Source organism: Gigantopelta aegis, chromosome 3, assembly GCF_016097555.1.
Source record: "Gigantopelta aegis isolate Gae_Host chromosome 3, Gae_host_genome, whole genome shotgun sequence".
NCBI lineage: Eukaryota > Metazoa > Mollusca > Gastropoda > Neomphalida > Peltospiridae > Gigantopelta > Gigantopelta aegis.
Window position 1 is genome coordinate 21772191 of NC_054701.1, and position 22029 is coordinate 21794219.

Below are 22029 nucleotides of genomic sequence, written 5' to 3' on the forward strand. Positions count from 1 at the left end.
CAGACGCGTCTGCAGGGTTCTTTTTTAATGTATATGTATATTCCGGGGAAGCTGGACTCGATCACCAACAATCTTCGCTTGCCACGTGACTGTCAGTCTAGACCACACCCCCCCCCCCACCCCACCCCCACCACCCACCGTCACTGCGAAATTTACTGCACATGCATCTGTATACAGAATCACGAGTACCTTTATCAAATAACAGAAATAAGTCACATTGATTTTCTTTCATAATTTAGGTTGACACAGACGTTCTCCAAGGAAACAAATGCTTCATTGCTGACGTTGCAGTTGACGATAAAAGACATTTGCTGTTTGCCAAACAAAACGATGGAGCCGTACGGTCAAAATGAGCTTGCTTAAAAACTTTTTACCATGCATTTACATCATTCTACTCATAAAATTAGTTGTAATCCATGTAAAAATGCGTATGGTTCGGTTTGAATTCTATGTATGCACGTGAGTGCGTGCGTTTGTGAATTTGTTTTACTTTTATATCATATTTCTATATTTTGTATACTGAGATTTATATTGTTGTAGGGCTACAAATTTTTTTTAATATTTTATTAGTCTACCTGACTGTTTAACAATTAAAGCATTTCAACCTGTAGTGACCCATATTTATGGGCATATTTCAAAAGTGGTCAACACCAGGCCAAAAAATTTAAATTAATAGCTCAAACTCAATTAAATGCCTTCAATACGTTTGGCTCGCCTGATGCGCGATCGATCTAGGATCGATCCCCGTCGATGAGCCAGTACTCCACAACTAGTGTAACAAATGACGTGATATGTACTATCCTGTCTGTGGGCTAGTGCATATTAAAGATCCCTTGCTGCTAATCGAAAATAGTAGCTCATGAAGTGGCGACAGCGGGTTTCCTGTCTCAATCTGAATGCGTCGTTAAATAAAACATTTCCTTCCTTCCTTCAATTAGTTTGTACATGTAAACACAAAATACTGTATAAGCTACTATAAACATTAGGAATTCCAGAAACACATAGTGTATAAACATTAATATTCTAAGCAAGAAAATGTAATTAATATCCAGTTTTATTCATTAAAAGCTTTGTTAGCAGGGAATATGTTTAATTGTCTGTAAACTAAGGAATGCCCCTTTAAAAATCACGACTATCATTTCTTAATGAAGTATAATGGTGAAAAAAGCACTTCAAAATATATATCTAGGTGTGGCATAATGTATTCATTAAAATTAAACTGATTTATTTCCATCCGACACCAAAATATAATTTCAATCCGACGCCAAACTAAAGTGCCCATCAAGACAAAGGGTTAATCAGAGAAGTAAGTTTCTTTATCAAGATTTCAAACATGTTTCTTGGTTATTAAAAAATAAAAAAACATTAATCAAAGTTCCCTCATATACTTTTGACAGAATGTGCATTGATTCTGTAGGCATAATTGATTTCTGTCAATGTCCGACACCAAAACTATTTATACTTCACTAAGTCAAAATGGGTTAATTAATGAATAGAATTTGTTATGCATGGCATTAATGCAGCTCCTCCTTCCTCCTACAAAACAACATTACTTTACTTCCTAATGTGAATGACTTGAACGGAATACAATGGCAAAGAAAACAATTTGAGAAATGTTAACCGCGAATAATCAATATATTTATTAATTAAATTTCGAATTACTTTACATTGTAATTACTTTTCTATGCATTTCTGTACGTTGTATATTAAATATGGTAATTTGATCCATAATTGTATGTGCAAAAATGTATATTGAATACAGTGCTACAAAAACCCTCAGAAAATTGTGTTTCATTTAAAAAAAAAAAAAATGAATACATTTTAACCTGGGATAACCAATGTAATTGTGTATGGAATTTCCAATATACTTGACGTTTGTATTCATATTTCTATGTATTGTGTATATCGCGTATTACATATCGTGACTGAATCCATCATTTTATGTGCAGAAATATATAGGCCTATAATAAAATCAGTGCTTCAACCAAAACGTTTAACATGGAATGACCCATATATTTATGTATTGAATTTCCAATATACTTTTATGTTGTAATAATTTGTTTATGTGCTATGTATGAACAAAATGTACATTAAATATATTAACTGGACCCCAAAAAGGCGTTTTTATTTATTTAAATTTTTGTGTCAGGTGCTATCTCTTGGTCCAGCCAGTCCACCACTACTGGTATATAAATAATGTGGTATGTGCTGTCCTGTCTGTGGCATGGTGCATATAAAGGATCCCTTGCTTCTAATGGAAAACTATATCGGGTTTCCTCTCTAAGATTTATGTCAAAATTACCCAATGTTTGACGTCCAGTAGCCGATGATTTATAAATCAATGTGCTCTAGTAGTGCCGTTAAACAAAACAAACTTTAACTTGTTTTGGTATTGGATGTGGCTTGATCGGCAGACTTATTTTTAAACTGTTAGATAGAGTACTGTAGCATTTATTGTAGAACTGATATAACGAATTAGACTATGGAACGGCGCCACCATCAACTTGCACACGCGACACCTATTCTTCCATTAAACAAATAAATATTAAATAATAATAATAAATTTCTAAAAATCACCTGAATAAAAGCTTCTGCACTGAGTTTATTATCAATGACAAATGAAACGATCCTATAAATTGTTATGAAAATGAATGTGGAAAATAATGTAATACCTAGCAATTACAGGTTGTGCAAAGATTGAAATAACTAATTTCCTCATCGATTATCAAAAACTGTAAATACCCCAAGGAAAAACCCAACAAAACAAACAACAAACACCCTCCCCCACATACACAAAAATAAAGAAAAATAAAGACACCCCACCCCCCCCCCCCCCCCCAAAAAAAAAACCCCACAAAAAAACCCCAAAACAAACACAAATAAACAAAACAAAAACACAAACACAAACGTACAAAAAAACAAAAAACAACAGCAAACAAACATAGTCCCCTGGCCCTTTGCTCCCAAAAACCACTAACAAACCCAACAACAAAAAAAGAGAAACAACAAAAAAAAGAACCCCAAAACTAACAACAACAAAACTAACATATGAATTATGAATGAAACGTTTGTGTCAGTGTGGACATTTGCTGAATATTTGATTATTTCGTTAGTTTGTTATCATATTTATAATATGTGTTAGCCTCATCATTTGTAAACACTACGATCAATTTACTACACCAAGAGCACTTTTAGTTATTACCAAACTTACCAAAATTTCCGCTTCTGACAACGACAACGTTTATTTTGGTATTGGTTCGATTCGCTTTAACCTAACCCAAACTGTAATTGCAGATCGAAAATTCATACTATGAAATCGTTTAAACATAAACTAAACAAAGAGTTAAAACTTAAAAAGCTTGTTTTGTTTTTTGTTATAACACTACAAGAGCATATGCATGGATTAATTAATCATCGGCTGTCAAACATTAGGCCTACATTTTTTCATTAGCAGTAAGGAGTCTTTTATAGTTTATAATTTTAACTAATAACACGACTGCACATACCACAGCATTTGATATACCATGGGACACAGTTTGGAACAGGGAAAACCTTATGGGTCCAGCAGGTGTGACTATACCAAATAAAATCCCATAGGCGACTATGTTAACGTTTGTGTTTAAAAACACTATATGCAATATATCAACCAAACTATATATGATGCATAAATATCAGTACAGCAAACCCTACCTCAAATTATTAACTGAAGAAAATGATACCTTTCATGGCTCACTTTCGGTATAACCAGATGTTTTTACAACACCTCTAGTTTTGCACAATGTTTGTGTACTTTTTTTTTTACAAGTATCCCTTACATGTTCCAAGCACAAGGTTACTTGACAGTGGTACTAGATGAAACAAAATTGCATACATTTTTAGCCCAGATGAAACTAATTTTATTTTTACAACCAACACTCAAATATAACCAATCACAGGACTAAAATTAATGTGTGTGTGTGTGTGTGTGTATATATATATATATATATATATATACACACACACACACACACGCACGCACGCACGCACGCACGCACGCACGCGATATTTGTATTTAATTATGAAATACAAGCCCCATATTTTTTATCGTTCTAGGCTTGGTACCCTCCACTGGCGTAGGCAGGATTTTATATTGGGATGGGGGGTGAGGGGTGGGGGGGAGAACCCACACTGTATATAGATGTCTATATATGATTGTATAAAATTCAATAGTTTTTTTTAAAGTTTGATGGGCGTGAGTGTGGGTTCCCGTAGGTCCCCTCTCTCCGCCACTGCAGGGACGGCGCATGGCCTAACACTTTTCAAAGAGGCACGTTTGTGGCTTATATTTGTTGTATCTGTGAAAATGTCCTCAACTTAATTTGAAAGAAGAGTGGTACCACTATATTTTACACTGCCGCCCCAGCTCTGGTACCCTCTCCGCCTCTTCCCCACTCACCCTTTTGAGCTCTAGTTTAAGTACCCGTCGTGGTTTCTTGTTTGCTGTATCATGCGCAATCGTTTTTAAAAAAAATGAAATAATAATAATAATAAAAAAATAGGTGTCATATTTATCGACCACCTTAAATAATTGTCGTAATCCCCAGGGATGAAGTGATCATTGCAGGTTATATCTCACCGTGATGGTCCTTTCCATTAGGCTCAGGTTCTGTTTAAGAATCACTTCCATAATTTTTTATTTTTTTAAAATGTGATTGTCGGTTTGTTTAAAGTTCGGAAAAACTGCTGCTTTGATACATCCAAACACTAAACAATGGTTCACCATATTTTCAATTTGAAAACTATCTCAAAAAGAATATTCCATCCATACATTTCAATTCAATATAATAAAATTTTCGCGTTTTAAAATACACGTGTTCCACCTTCCCAGTAAACTGTCTGAAAGGCTGCGAATCACGCTTTCATGTTATGCCGGTTAGCGCGTCTTGGCAAGCGATGGGAAAAACGCGACTTTTTATTGCGAATATATTAAAAACGGGTACATTTAAAAAAAAATTATTTTATTGATACATCATATATATTGTAAAAGGTATACGTAGATACCAAGCAATAGTGAATAACGTTTTTGATAAAACGCTGAGCAGAAACGAAGTGACGTCATCAATACACACTACCAGGCTTAGAGATAGAAACGGATTTTGGACCAACCATAATATTATTAGAAGTATTACTAGAGAGCATCATTATCGGGTATCCAAGATGGCGTCTGCCTGTACTTTGCAGTGGGTACCCGATTCGTTGTATAATACGGCAGTTTCAGCAATTGTGGCCTCTTATCCAAGGGGTAGAAGGGACCTAAAGGTTTTACCGGAAAATGTGCAGTTTGATATTTACTACAGAGTAAGTTTTGTTGTTGATCTCATCCTGTCAAATGTCGCTAGACAGGGTTTACGATTTTAACCGTCCTTCGACGCTTCGTGGACCTGTCAACAGTGACAACATCGATTCTTGTCCATTTGCTTTGAAAACGATGTTTTTAAATGCGTTATTCAGTCTTATGTAAAATTAAATAATGCAAGAAAATCTAAATTAGATAAATTCATAGAATTTCTAGTAGAAAACATGTCAAATTGGCTGCAAAACCAAAATGATCAAAATAAAGAGTAAAAAATAAATTGTTTTTTTTATTTATTTTAAAGAGACTGTCCTGAGTTTTCTAACATTGTAACATGATCCTGACTAATAGATCCCATTTAACATCATTAAATACATATTAGATATTTGTTGCGGTCCAATTAATTGGAATAATCGAAGATTGGTTGATATGATTGGTAAAAATTTTAAAATCCAAATTCCAACTAATCGATTACAATTTCTGGTAATCGATTATAAACAAACATACACATCTAGCTTATGCCACAGAAATTGCCAAAGTGACTCGAATGATATCTATAATAACAGTAACTACAAATTTCTACTTTTTATTATTTCCGAATTGATCTGTTTAATATATGTTTATACAGTGTTACTATTTTGCATAAATACCTGGTACATAATATACATTATACCCTACAATAAAAAATAAATTTATTTGATGAAGGATAAAGTCGAGTTGTGTAATTGAGCGTTCTATTTTTAACTTGTGATATCCATGTTGGTCACCAATAATCGTTTTTTATAACAACAAATAATTAGATACCTTGAGTAACAGTATGCTTCAGTGGTGTCAGTAAGCAAATAAACTTACATAATTTTAACCTTGAGTAACAAAAAAAGGTTTAAAATGTTGACAGCCGATTATAATTATGATTGGTTGGCTAAACTAACCAATCATCAAACATGAAAATCCAACCAATTCCCACCACTATTGTGTATATATATTATATATGTTTGTTTTTCAGTATCAGTGACTGTATATCTTCCAATACATTTATACATATGCAGGGCCCAATATTTCACGCGAAAAACCACCTGTTCGGATGTCAGTTACACAAAATTAAATTTACGCGAACCACAAATCAGTTACATCGTGACCTGTAGACGTTCAGAAATTAAAACTTCATGATTACAGTAAGTTTATTATACAGTTGAGTATTGTAATTTCGAGACCCTAAAGTTTGACTAGTATTCCGACAAATGTTTTAGACTGATTTTTAGATGCGCAGTTTATTCCATCCCTCTTGCGTTGACACAAAGAGGTCTGCCACTCCCAGACTAGTTTACTAAGGCAATTTGCACTTCTACCTTTAGTCTCTTTGTACTGTAATTTGTAAAGAAACATTTTTTTTTTTAAAGTTGGTATGGGAACAATCTGATTAAAATTAGCTCTACTGGTCTCACCAGTAGATCTAAGAACATTGTGTGGACTCCCATTTCCAGGTGACATTACATCTATAAATAACAATTTAAATATCGACGAGTTACACTTCGCCTTTCATAGCGTTATTCGGGAGCATACAAATTCTAAAAATATCGGGCGAGACTATTTATGCAATAGGCGAACTTGTTGGTCTATTTCAACATTGAAAAAAACAGGGGGAAAGTGCAGTAATAAACACTGGATTATATACTAGTATAAACAGATTTTATGGCTATACCATTGATCACGGGGGTTTTTTCGTCTTGAAACTACGAAACTTCTGGCATACTTCGTAATTCACCTGAATCATTTCATATACCCTCGGCATAATCCCGAATGTTTTCAAATTCTTTTCAAATCACTGGCATGATTTTGCAAGTAAGGTTTTGATTGGTCGAATGAAGGGTCAACTGGACATGAGCTCCAACGGGCTGCTGTTAGATCCACATGTAGGCTAATAGTGGAGCTAATTTTAATTAGATTGGTATGGGGACAATTCATTGTTGTTGTTTTTACACAAACAGACTATATACGGTGAGCACATGGTTATTATTCAACAAAAAAATATTCTAATTTTGATTTTGGCTGTGTATTTAAATTTCAATGTGATAATTAGAGGGCTTGTTGAATATGAAAAGGGCCAGTAAGATTTTTCTTCAACTGGCCCTGCTGGCGACCGTAGTTTTCATCATAATTTTCAACCTTGTGTTAGGCAAACATAACAATTGGTTACCTAGGTAAAAACTACATGCATCAGCTTTGGTTACCTCAGATTTCTAAATATTGTCCCCTGCATATATCGGGGAGCGATCTAAACGGTCGCCTGATCACCCCTGGTGACTGAAAATACCAACGGGCAAGTCAAACTCCTGTCCCAGGTTGCCTGTCTGGTGACAAAAATATTTATTGACAGTCAAAGTGGAAGGACTTAATGTTCAGATTTATATTCACTGTAGTGATGTGCGCGGTTAACCGTGGAATCAGTTTAGTTTGGTTATAGAAGGAAAACCGCAATCGTGGAGATAGAAAAAAACCCTGTACTTTACGTTTTCCAAATTTGCCATTTTCAGCCCAGCTCTTTTGAAACGAAAAAAATTAATTCCTAAGCGAGTCAATACCAAAATCCATTTCTGGCAGTAACCTGCCGAATGACTAATATTTTTACATTTTGTCATGTTGATCTGTGAATTCAGTACACATTTTGAATGTCGCATGGTATTGTTTGTAATGCAAACTCGTCGCCATTTTAACATGGCGAAAACGAGGCAGAGTTCGGAAAACCCTGTTTGTCTGTGAACATATTTTACCGCATACACGTGATGTTTTCTTATGTACGTATATTTTCTGCAAAAGTCGTCCTTGTTTATTATTTGTTTGAACCCTCATTTGTACCCTTTTTTTATTATTTGTACCCGTAAGGTATTTCCAGTGGGTTTTTCAGTATCGGCTATTTTTTTTAATTTCCGAGACAAAAGATAGATTTACTGTTAACACTGCATTCCTAAAAAAAATTCTTTGTATAAAATGAGAATTAAGATAAATCCTTTGTTAAAGTTAATCTGGATTACAAACGAGCACAATTACCATTTTGTTGGCCTTTCTTATCGTATTATCATTTAAATCAACTTGGCCATTTGATTCTTATTTACATTTCAGCTGAGGTGTTCCGAGTGAGTTTGTTTTAGGTGCAAAATAAAACCATGCTGACAAATAGTTTATTTTATATATATGGAAAAAACACTTCACCAAATTTGAGGGAAAGAATCTCGGACTAGTAATAATATCTGTAGGCTAATGTAATTTAAATTTACTAACCTGAACGTAAGCGCGAACACTGGATATCTTAATGTCATTTGGAAAGTCCCCCCACCTCACAACCCCCAAAATATCAACAACCAATCCCCCCCCAAAAAAAAACAACAACAAAAGAAACAGATTAATTATTGTTAAAATCTATTGAAACTGCATCTAGGATAGGGATACTGTAACCCTACTTTGATTTTCAATACCGGTACATGTATATGCCAACTTGCTGTACATTGTATATATAATATCAGTGGTTTTACTGTCACAAATGGTTTTATTGCCTCTGTACAACAAAATTTGAAGTAATTCTATCAACAGATATTGTAAAATGGGAAAATCAATAATATTATGTCCTACTCCTAATTGATGGGGAACTTCCTAAATAACACATTTTGTTAATTTATGCATGATTTTGAATTTTTTCACTGCTCTGTATATATTTTCATTAGCACTGATACGGCTATTATATTACGGTACTACTAGTATATTGAGAATGATTTATTTTGAATGTTTCAGCTTTACAGTAAAGGTCGACTTTGTCAGCTTGGAATGGAGTTTAGTGACCTTGACACGTTTGCTAAAGTATTAAAAGTGAATGATAAAAGGTAATGGAATTAGTGGTATCCATTTTAGATAATTTTGACCTAAAAAAGGCTTACATGTTTACATGTAAATCTCTTTTTTTTTCTTTCCTCTTATTTAAAAAAAAATGTTCAATACAGATTTTAAGACTTCCTTCTATTACATTAATATATAGCGAAAGCAGACCATAGATAGACAACTTAAAGTGGCTAAGCCCGGCAGCTCTTGTTGGCTGTATTGATTTGTAAATGAGTTACCTGTATTGATTTGTAAATGAGTTGCCTATATTGTGAATGTTTGAATTTAAAGTGAATTCAATGCATGTGTTGCAAATAACATAAAATGTATATATATACTTGTGTATATATATATATATATATATATATTATAAATGTTTAACGACACCATATATGTTTGTAGTTGAACAAGTACATGTATGTAACACAAAATGAGTTAATTTTTTACTCCTTTGTAAATGTTATGCATACATAAAGTATTCTATAGTCCTTTGAGTATTACACAGTTGTAGAATGACTCCTTGCAAGGGTCATGACAATCTGAAATGTTTGCACATTTAGGTTCATATCATATTATCAAAGAACATATTAACAATGTTCAGTAGAACCATAGCATAATGAATAATAATAAACTTATTTTCTGTATTCTATGTTTATGTACTTGTCATTCTACAGACACTTGCTTCACCACTGCTTTCAAGCTCTGATGGACCATGGTTTACGTGCCTCTGGGATTCTCGCCGACAGTTTCGCTGTGAGGCTCAGTGAAACCATCACCAAAGATCAGTTCACCAAGATAAGATACCTTCAGCTTGGATTTAATCTTGGTAAGAAACTAATTCCTCTGGCAGGGTTTCAGCCCATAGTGGCCAGCCCTGTTTGGACCCGTCTGGCCATCATTGTTGGTGCAGATCATAGTGCCAACCACTTCAAATACTACATGTATGTCAGCATATAAAGTAATGAAGTTCTCACTATCCAACATGACTGTGACATTTTATTTCATTCTCTCATAAATGTCTAGGTAGAACCCTGTGGCATGTGCAGGAGGCCGAGCAATTGCAAAGAGTTTGCCTGGTACTGTGGTCTTCTGTTATATCATGGGCATCATCTAACATTAGGCACACAAACCAGTCTAGCATGCGGCCGTGATTGATCACCCTCCTGAACTGGCCACAGATCAGGTACAAGTCTGGGTTATACATAATGGTTTTCTGGTTGTAGAAGAGGACGTGGGAACTGGGAGGACATTGTATTTGAATACAAATTAATCTATCGTAAATTGTAGATAAGAAGGAAAAAAAAACCCCAGATTATTTAGTATTGTAGGAAAATTACTTTAAAGAGAGACAATTCTAGGAACTTTGAATGAATATATTTGGATCTGATGTATTACGGTCAGTTTTACTGCAGCAGTGAACTATTTTCTTGTCCAGTGAAACTTTTTAAAACCGACATCATTGGAAATCTGATTTGTAGGATACGGTGGATTATTTGAATTTCAGTTATTTTATGGTACTTATTTTGTTGGTTTGTATCTTTGTTTGCCACTGGGATGGCGCATATTAAAGATCCCTTGCTACTAATGGAAATATGTAGTGGGTATCCTCTCTAAGACTTTATGTCAAAATTACCAAATGTTTGACATTAAATAGCCAATGATTAACAAATCAATGTGCTCTAGTGGTGTCGTTAAACAAAACAAACTTTCACTTTCTGTGTATGCCATGAATTGTGTTCACAAAAAACACTAGCTAGAATGTCACTTTGTTTGCAAAACTAAAGCAGGTTCAGGAAGCCAAGTGCTTGTGATTGTTCACTAGACTGGTTTTTGCACCTAATGTTAAAGTAATGTGATTAGACACAGCTTACCCTCCTGGCTACACCACTGGTATATTATGTAAGTAAATGAGTCGGTTAAAAATATCTTTATACCTTTATTACCATATTACAGTGAGTGGAAATTCTGAATAAATGGAGTTTTGTTTCTGTTTCAGGTGGGTTTCTGAGTGATGCTGGATGGTTCGTGGACAGTGAACGAGTATATAATGCCTGTTTGGAGTTATGCCACTCAGAGGTGGACACGGGCAGTTTGTGTAGAGCACTGGAGTGCCGTATCAGGTAATTACGTACAGTAATGAAACAAGCAGATTTTGAAACACTTTTTTCTCTTGTTGGCTGATATACTGTGACTCTCGGTAAACCCGCGTTCCTGTACGTCAAATTGTCAAATGTTTGACATCCAGTAGCCGATTATTAATAAATCAATGTGCTCTAGCAGTGTCGTTAAACAAAAACGAAAACTCTGTAAACCCGAATTACCTTGGTTCTGAGTTGTCCATTTTAGAAGGGTTTTGCTGTATATGATTGAAAAACTATGATTTATTATTGATTTAAAAAAAAATTCCTTCAGGTTATTGCATGTTCAGAATGCGAACTGTAAATGCAAGGAGGCTGACCAGACATGTAAAGAAGCGTTCAGACTGACCGAGGTCCTGGCTGAAAATGGAATTAGTGTCTGTAAGGCTACGCTGTATACAGAGTGCTGTGCCCTTCGCTTTGCTGAAAGTCAGTATGATGAGGTCAGTTGATGTTTTAAACCTAATTTATTATTAGAATAGGAACCAGAATGTGACCCATCCTCACTCTTACACACACACTGAGTATTGTTCCTTCATGCATGTAATGTTCTGTCTTGTTAGTTATAATTAAAAATAATTGTGTTCACTCTTTCATTCATCATTCAGGCTTCTAGATTATGGTAGTCCCACTCCCATTGCTAGTACCATCGCCATGCCAATTACTTTTTTTGATCAAATGCTGCATTTAAATCTATTTTGTAAATGTGAATACCCTGCCCCTTCCTCCCCTGAAATCTAAGGGTTTTTAAGCTCCATCTCCTTCTGTAGTTGACATATCCAATTATTCCTATTAGTGAAATTGTATTAAATTAAAGTAGGGCTAGTGAATTTTCATGGCTAGTAAAAACAGTAATCGCTGATCCCATGGCTGGTGGAATTTTATAACAATTCTAGAAGCCCTGCATCATTGTCATTGTACTGCTGTATCAACATATTATTAGGATACCTTGTTGAGACTGAAATTATGCAGTGAATCTTGTGCATAGGTCCGTATTATTTTGCAATAATAGTTTTGTCGTGTCATTCTACTGCTGTATCAACATATTATTAGGATACCTTGTTGAGACTGAAATTATGCAGTGAATCTTGTGCATAGGTCTGTATTATTTTGCAATAATAGTTTTGTCGTGTCATTCTACTGCTGTATCAACATATTATTAGGATACCTTGTTGAGACTGAAATTATGCAGTGAATCTTGTGCATAGGTCCGTATTATTTTGCAATAATAGTTTTGTCATTTTATTTTAAAGCTGTCAATTGTACATAATGTATTAAAAATTGTAGCACATAAGACAATTTTTTTATTTTTTTTATTAGAATTTGTATTGAGAACCTTATTAGTAACAGTCATGTGTATTGTTTATGTTCTCCTTTTTTTCAGGCTTACAAATATTGTTCAATGGCCTTACATGAAATTCAGCCATCTCTACCTCACAAGGTAAGTCATTTTATCCTGCCCATTGGACTTTCTCTCATTTCAGTCAGTCCTCCATAACTGGTGTAACAAAGGCCATGGTATGTTTTCTCTTGACTGTGGGATAGTCCATATAAAATATTCTTTACTATTAATCAAATAGAATAGCCCCTGGAGTGTTGGCAATGGATGTCATCTCTAATTATCTAGTTGTGGTTCTTAACCATATGTCTGATGCCATATAATTGTAAAATATGTTGAGTGTGTTAATTAAAACTTTTTTTTATATGTTATTTTATCCTTAACTGATTCGGTTCTATTATCATCAGTTATTGATGTTGCAGTCATGCATTAACATATACACAGCAAATTAAATTTTGTTCTTGTATGAGCATTTTTTTGAGGACTGATTGTTTTGTATTTTAAGCAGAACATACTGCCTAGAAATTAGTTTTAATCTAAAGTCTTAATGAGATTTTAATCATGTTCCGCAGTTGTTTGTTTTATGTTTGCACCATTTTACCTATCATTTCAGGCACTGGTTGATGTTCTTCGCCAGTGTTCAAAAGCCTGCGTTGTAAAGCGACAGTTTCAGAAGGCAGACCTACTTATCAAGCATGCTGTAGCATTTGCAAAGTGAGTATTTAAAGGGCAGCATGTGATTTATTAAAGACTGTAGTCATCAAAGATTTTTTATATGAACAATTAAGAAAAAGCCCAATATGTTACGATTGGTTTTGTATTTCATACATATATATTTGTTTTGATGTATTTTTGCATGTATTAGTTTAATATGTATTCTGCCAAAATCTGCCTCAACAGAATATGAATGTCATGATTTAGACTGCATAATTATTAATCCCCTACTGGTCCAACTGGAGGGGACTATATGTTTCATCTCCGTCCTTCCGTCTCTTTGTCTGTCTGTCTCTTTGTCTGTCCCACATATAGTTTTCTTGGTGTTGTTTTTACAATGCCTTCAGATATTGAGCTAACATTTTGTGTATAGCTTCATCATGTACTGTTATAGATCAAGTGTGACTTTCACCGACGAGTTACCCATTTTTGACAGTTATGGCCCTTAAACACTGGAAACACAAAACTTTGTTTTCCGCATGTTTTTTCCCTAATGCCTCAAGGTATTGAGCTGAAAAAAATTGTTGGGCCCGGTAGGGGACATGTATTGCTTTAGCAGTACTCTCAGAATACTTGTTTAATATTTAAATGAGTTGTGTACTACATGTTTTTTGTTTGTTAAATTGATCCTTTTTACTTTTCAGAGAACATTTTGGAAGTCACCATCCTAAATATTCAGATGTTTTAATGGATTATGGCTTTTACCTCTTAAATATTGATTCCATTGCTGCTTCTGTCTTTGTCTACCAGGTACAGCTTATCTATGATTGTATTGTACACATTTTCATTTGAATCACTTGCTCATATTGTGTATTTTTTGTTGTGTTTCATGGTATGTTGTTACTTACCATCAGTATTGCTCAAATGAAATTAATGATACTTAATAGAATGGATTATTTAAAATTACTAACTTTCGATAGTTATTAAAATTTGGTTTGCTACTGAGTGTGTCATATTCTAACAGATCGACTTTAAAATTCATACCTCAGCACAATGCTTTGACTGTACAACAAACTGGTTTTGTGAAACCTTTTATCAATTGGTCAACACTTCACATTATTTATTTACTTTCTGTAATTATTAAAATTCTCATTAGAAAAAAAATAGGGGGGAGATATCTTTAAAAAGATTACAGAAAGTAACATTTATATTAATAATATTAACTTGATCGTATTAGTCATATATGTCATATGTTTGGGTGGGTTTTTTTCTCATAAATAGTTTTTTTGATCGACAGATTGCTCTTGATATTCGGCAGTCCGTGTTTGGAGGAAATAATCTTTACGTGGCAATAGCAAATGAAGACTTAGCTTATGCATCTTACGTGGAACAGTATAGCTCAGGAAAGTTTAAGAAAGCACAGTAAGTAATGCATTAAAGTCAGTGACGTTGGTTTTTGACGTATTTACCACTTCTGTTTGGCATAAAGTGTATTTGGAGCTCTTAGAAACACCTTAGATTTACCATACAGTAATAATTTAAGCAAGAAGTCATCTGTCGCTCAATGATAGAAAAGTAAAGTTTTTGTTTATTACCAGGGCTTCTCGAATTTTTATAAAATCCACTAGCTATGGGATCAGTGATTAAAATATTTTTACTACCCACAATTAAAAACTCACTGGCTCTACTTTACTTTAAGTTAATACAATTTTACTAAATAATAGTAATAATCAGGTATGTTGCCTAAAGAGGGAGATAGAGCTTAAAAACACTAAAATTGGGGTTTGGGTGGGGGCAGAATATTCATATTTACAAAATTAGACTTAACTGCAACATTTGACTCCCTTTTTTTTTCTTTTCTGTTTTTTCATTAGCTGTCGGGTATGGCAATAATAGTTATATATACTAGCCCAACGTTGATTATCACTAGCCATTGGAGTGTGGCTACCTGAAACTCACTTTAGCATTTTGATGACTTATTGCTCCATATAAACAACAGACAATAAGGTTTTTTTTAATACATGAAACTTTTTTTTCTTTTTTTCTTAAAGAAACCATCCATATAAACAGCAAATTTGATACAAATTATAGCCCTTATTTGCCTGGTAGCCATCATTACACCTGTATATTTCATTGTAAACTATCAAATGACAGGTTAATCAGTATATTAATTTATTGTTTATTTTATTAATTTATTTTATAGAGATCATGCTGAAAGAGCAATTGAAATTCTTGGGCACATTCTCCCTCCTGATCATTTGTTACTGTCATCGTCAAAAAGAGTGAAAGGTGAGCTTCATTTATATTCTATTGAACTGAAACACTTTTACACTTAGCCTCTTTGAATCTAATAGACGAGCATTCACGGGTCCATCTGACTCATTAACAGAGATAAAAATGTCTGGATTTTACCTGAATAGATAATGTTACTGGACGGTGTTCATCATCTTATAAGAGCGGGATGTAGCCTAGTGGTAAAGTGCTCGCCTGATGCATGGTCAGTCTAGGGTTGATCCTCTTCAGTGGGTCCATTGGGCTGTTTCTCGATGCAACCAGTGCACCACAACTTATCCTGTCTGTAGGATGGGGTATATAAAAGATCCCTTGCTACTAATGGAAAAATGTAGCAGGTTTCCTCTCTAAGACTGTCAAAATTGCCATAAGCACTTGTCCATTTGTCCTGACAAGTGAAAATCTATTCTGACAAGCAAAATGTGCCTTGGTGGTTGTCCAGTGGGCAAGTAGAAATTTTCAGTGCAATTTTATTTTGAGCAATGAAAAACATCATCCTGGTACTTGAATAAAACAAATAATTTATTTGGACAGTTGAAAATATTGGTGGACAAGTAATTTGTAGATGTATTTGTCCGGTGGACTAGTTTACCATGTTTGACATCCAATAGCCAATGATAAATCAATGTGCTCTAGTGGTGTTGCTAAACAAAACAAATTTCTTTTTTTCATCAGCATATAGGGTACAATGTATGTGTTTTTATTTCCAGCCCTAATATTAGAAGAAATAGCTATAGACAGTCATGATAAAGAGATGGAAGAGAGACTACTGCAGGAAGCTCAGGATCTGCACCTACAGTCACTGGAGCTGGCCAAGAAGGCGTTCGGTGAAAATAACGTGCAAACTGCAAAGCATTATGGGAATCTCGGACGGCTGTATCAGTCCATGCAGAGATACAAAGTTAGTATTATGATTGCCCAAGTCTTGACAGTTGTTCATGTTTTGGAAATGTTCACTAAATCAATATCTCAAAGCTACATAACATTTTGCTTAATTTAAATACACAATTTGTTATAATTACCAACAGTGATTATATTAAATATTCAGTGAAACCTGTCCAACATGTTTCATGATCCCATATTGTTTACATTTTGAAACGCAACCCTCTAAACAGTGGCTCCTGTCTAAATCGGATAACTATTAGGTCCACAGTGTGATCCAATTTGGTTTTACTCTAAATATAATTGAAACTTTTATCTTTAATGTTTAATTATAATCTTTTATAATTGCAAACTTAATAATTTTGCATGTAAATGCTTTTCTTTTTGCATGACCTATAACATAGCAGTTTTCCTTGCTATTATTCTACACTTATGTGTGATTATTTTACAGGAGGCAGAAGAAATGCACCTGAAGGCAATCGAGATAAAAGAGAGGTTACTGGGTCCCGATGACTACGAAGTGGCACTCTCGGTCGGTCACCTGGCATCGTTGTATAACTACGACATGAAAAAATATCACGAAGCAGAACAGCTATATTTAAGATCCATAGATATTGGTATGTAGTTTTAAAAAAACAAAAGAGAAGAACTATAGTTACCCATTTGTGCATTTAGTGGTGGTGAAGGTTAAGTGGCGAATGAATGAAAAGAGATTTTATCATATCAGGGTGCACTTTATTTATTTTTATATGTTTATTTATTTCATTTATTAGCCGTGACAGAGTTAAAAGGTGAGATGTATTACTTTTCCAATAGCTATGGAAGGAAGGAAATGGTTTATTTAACAATGCACTCAACAAATTTTATTTACGCTCATATGGGATCGGACCACACTAATATTGAGGAAGCCCTCTGTCACCACTTCATGGGCTACTGTTTTCGATTAGCAGCAAGGGATCTTTTCTATGCACTATCCCATAGACAGGATAGCACATACCACAGCCTTTGATGTACCACTCGTAGTGCACTGGTTGGAGCGAGCAATAGCCCAATGGACCCACTAATGAGGATCGATCACAAACCGACCATGCATCAATCGAGCACTTTACCACTGGGCTACGTCTCGCCCCCCCAATAGCAATGGTGTCAACATTTGTCGAAAGCTAAATTTTGATGTCAAGTTCATCACACAGTATGTTCTAGATCAGCAAAGCTAGCTTTATAGCTGCACCTATGTATGTGCATCTCAAGCATGCTAAAGAAAATAGAATCCAAAGGTAGACATAATGAAACATTGCATTTGATTTGAACAACTGGTTAAAGGCTGTGAGGTGTGCTTTTTTGTGTTAAAAAGTGCATATAAAAGATCCCTTGCTGCTGACAGAAAAATGTCATGGATTTGGTCTGAAGGTATATCATCCAATAGTCAAACTTCACATTTATTTTCATTGCAGGTCAGAAGTTGTTTGGCGAGGGATACAGTGGTTTGGAGTATGACTATCGCGGACTGCTGCGGCTTTACATCAACCTGGAGAAGCAGGACATGGCCACTCACTACAGCAACATCCTGCACGAGTGGAATCAGATCCGGAACAGTCACAACGCTGAGGACGTTAAACCACTCGAGTTTGACACCAGTGTGTCCATGATCGATATTATCGAAAGACATTTTTGATGTTCCATTCTCTTTTTTTTTTGTCATCTGAAAAAAGAAGAAGATTCTTTACTGGTGTCTGCTTTTTTGAAGGTGTGTTCTTTATTTGCCTGTCAGTAATGCATTCATGTGACCAATAATGCACAAAAGTGATTCCAGTTAAGAGTTTTACGGACAGTGTTCAGCTTCCATGCCAGGTGAATCTCTGTTTATAAAATGTCTGATGAAAGGAGAGAATGCTGGTTCTGTGTTGCCTTGTGTCCGAGGTGCAGTGGGTGTTGAACAAATGAGCACAGTGGATCACTTGAAGAACATTGCTAATTCATCGAAGAGCTAAGCAAACCAGTGAATATTTATGAAGAATTATAGAGTGATAATTCTTTTTAAAAGTCTGGACTCTGGTTGAGACCCAGACTCAAGAGCATATCACCATTCAAGTTATATCCCGTTTGAGTCAGGACTGTTAATTGGAGTGAGTCCAGATTACAAAACAGGTTACGACATTGTGAGAATCATAACAAGAGCTTTGTGAGTGCAGCAGCAAAGTGGTGGCAAACCAGGATCACAAGATGCAGACTGATCCGGGAATCGTCATCCAGTTCTTAGCTTACATGGGTCTACATCAGACACTGTACTGAAAAAAACATTAGCCACATACTTTTAGTTATAAACATTGCTGTAAAATATAGCATTTGGCTTATACGTTTTTGGCCAAAATTGTCTACTTTACAATATTTTTAAAGCAAATATTGTAATTTTATGAATGAAAATCTTTTTCAGCAGAGGCTCTCTGAATTAAATGTCTGGATTCATTGCTGAATAAGAGAATATTAATATCGGTGTTTACATGGCTTGGATAATAATGAATGCTAATCTCACATGCCTTGGCGATAGCAGAACAAAATGTTTGTACCAGATGGAAACATTAAGTGTTCTAAAATTATACAGCATCTGGTTTTCCACTGCATACTGAATGTTGTGCTATGAGTGCAGGTGTGTTGCACCTTTTGAACAATTTTATTGTTATTCTAGTGCAATCATGTGTGTGATTTATTTAAATTAAAAATTAAACATAAAAGCATATATGCATGCTCAGATCTGATTGGGAATTTTTTTTCAATTGTTACTAAGGCTATTTTGTGGTTTTATTGAAGAGATCCATCTTATTCCACTTCGTATGTGAAAATATGTAACATATCTAGTAACTAATTGATGTTTAATAACTGGATTACATTTTAACAAAATTCCAGACAGAAATGTCACAAAGCTAGCTCTGCTACTGTCAAATCTGCCAGTTGTCAAATTTAAAAATAAATAGCAAATTTTATATTATATGCAGTGGTTGGTATTATGTAGGAAACCAACTGCGTTTCTGCTTACCGAGACCTGTGTCCACTGTTGAATAAAATCAGAGGAACAAACAGAAAAAAAGGGGTGAATGAGAAAAATAAATACATTCATTTAAATGTTTCAGTGGTTCCATACTTTTGATTATTTGGACCCATCTGGAATTGGATAATCACTTCTACAAAATCTATATCCTTTTATTCTAGTAGAAACATTTATTTAAAAAAAACAAAAAACAAATGAAATACATTTAGAACTTAAAATTAATGTTCTTGATTTCTTGATTCTTTTAATTCATTAAGTAGATGCAGGCAGTATTTATTTTATAGATGTTTCTAATTTTTAAATTACCATGCATGTATAAGAAAATTTATTTTGTCTAAGAATATGGAGTTTTGGATTTTTGTTGGTTTTTTCGTGTAAAATTTATTTCTTCCTTCTTTTTAATGTTGTAGAAGAACTAAAACCTGTACATTGCTGTGTATACAGAACAATGTTAACAAGCTTTGTCTTGAGGTTGGTGAGTTGCTATTTTTGAATTGGGCTTGCAGTATTGTTAATTTGTTATTTTTTAATTTTATTTTTTTGTTAGCCAAGTTGTATAGGCCTACAAAGAACAAAATCTTTAGAACAAGTATAAAATAAATTAATATTTTGATAAGATTGCAAATCTGAATTACAGATTACTTCCTACTTACAGTTAACACCAATTAATGTAATGCTACCGTACATAATTATAAATTAATTTATTACTGAAATTTTTTAATGGTGAAATTTGTTTTCGAACCTGAATCTGATCGGCAATGCTTATTAATGTCACAAATTTGTGCGTGGTTTGCAGTAGACTCATTAAAGTAAGTTCTAGTCATAAATCAAAGTACCGAAGGGCCAAAATTATGTTTGAACAAGTCATTATTGTGATGTGATATTCAAGGTAAAGCTAAGAAGTTAGCATGTACATATTATCATATTTATTATAGTTATGGTTAAAACAATTCTTTTATTCTAAATATAATGCTTGTTTTGGGAGGGGGTGATATTGAGGGTTTTTTAAAACATTTTTTTTTTTTTTTTTTAAATTAAGCTATTGCATGTACATGTATTTACATGCATATAGAAGTAACTAATATTTCATTCTTTCTTCAGTTTTTAGTACCTATATATATAATAAACAAATTTACTACTACATGTGCTTGACACATTTTGGTGCTAGGCAAAACAGATGACAATGGGTTTTTTTTAAATTAAATAGAAAAAAGTTTGAATCTCATAACCAGCAATGATATGGGCATGCTTCAGAATGCATGTGCATGCTTATGATTTATAAATGTGCACAGGGGTGAACGTAGGATTCTAGGGGGACATGGCCTGGTGCTTACAAAGCTTTTAGAGTAGACTAATAGTCTGAGACAGTAATGTCATGGCAACGCCATACCAAGTGTATGCGTGTGTGACGTCATTAGAGATCGAGTCTGGACTCTAAAAACTTTTATAAGCATGGGGCCTGGGATAGTTATTGCTTTCCTTGGAGGTTTAATTTTGATGAAAACACTAACAAGTTTAACTTCTTATAGGTGGTAGGTGGGTAGATTTTGGGGGGACTGGTGAGGTTGCTTACAGAAAATTAGTTTTAATGCTTATATCCTCTCATTGTTCAAGATTGGGTTTAATGGTTGGTTAGTTAAAAAGGTCTTACACATTCCTAGGTGATGTGTTAAAACATTTTTAGCCGTCACTGGGATGTGAACCCAGAACTCTCTAGCCATATAGCCGATGGCTTAACCATTAAACTATAACGGTCAGCAGTGGTAGCTGAATTTTTGTCATATTAACATTTTATTACTTAAAACATTTACTGTTTGGAACTGTGGCCAGTTGACCATTTTCATCAGCACTATCACCATCCCTGTGTTCATGTATGTAATCTTCCAGGAAAATAAATATCAACATTATGAAAGCTAGCAAAACAGTAGCTGTATTTGATTAAGGGTTTGGTCCAATTTACCGGAGATGGGTCACTTTCTGTGGGCAGATCCCTGCTTCTATTTGGCCATGTAGAAAGTGACAATCACATGATCAACTTTTTTTTCTTCTGTATTCTCTGCATGTGTGAACATGCATGTCATGTATGCCTTGTTATCTTGCACCGATGCCAGTTTCCGTCATAATGTTTAATTTATGTGATGCTGTTATTGTTGAATTTGTTAAAATTATGTGCGAGCCAAAATATATTATTTCTTGTTAAGGATTTCATGTAAAAAGTATTAAATGTAATTAAATATTATTGTATTGAACATTTCATTTGTCTTTTGTTACAAACAAAGAAAGCAGCATGGATGTACATGTACTTATTACTTTTATTATACACATTTGTTATGAACAAAAGTTTGTTTTGTTTGACGACACCACTAGAGCACATTGATTAAGTAATCATCGGCTATTGGATGTCAAACATTTGGTAATTACATCTCATAGTCATCTTTTATATGCACTTTCCCACAGACAAGTTGTTATGAACAAA

At 34.3% G+C, this 22029-nt stretch overlaps 1 protein-coding gene across 1 annotated transcript; it reads left to right on the forward strand.

Annotated features, from left to right (window-relative positions):
- The first annotated feature begins 5196 nt into the window (after nucleotides 1–5196).
- On the forward strand, nucleotides 5197–21802 carry LOC121367699 (amyloid protein-binding protein 2-like). The gene is made up of 13 exons (XM_041492026.1): nucleotides 5197–5337; nucleotides 9119–9207; nucleotides 9877–10028; nucleotides 11199–11322; nucleotides 11615–11783; nucleotides 12725–12781; nucleotides 13293–13393; nucleotides 14038–14143; nucleotides 14631–14755; nucleotides 15537–15622; nucleotides 16336–16526; nucleotides 16959–17124; nucleotides 17962–21802. Exons 1-13 carry the CDS (start codon nucleotides 5197–5199, stop codon nucleotides 18180–18182), a joined length of 1728 nt encoding a protein of 575 aa, XP_041347960.1. The 3' UTR covers nucleotides 18183–21802.
- Nucleotides 21803–22029: the final 227 nt, after the last annotated feature.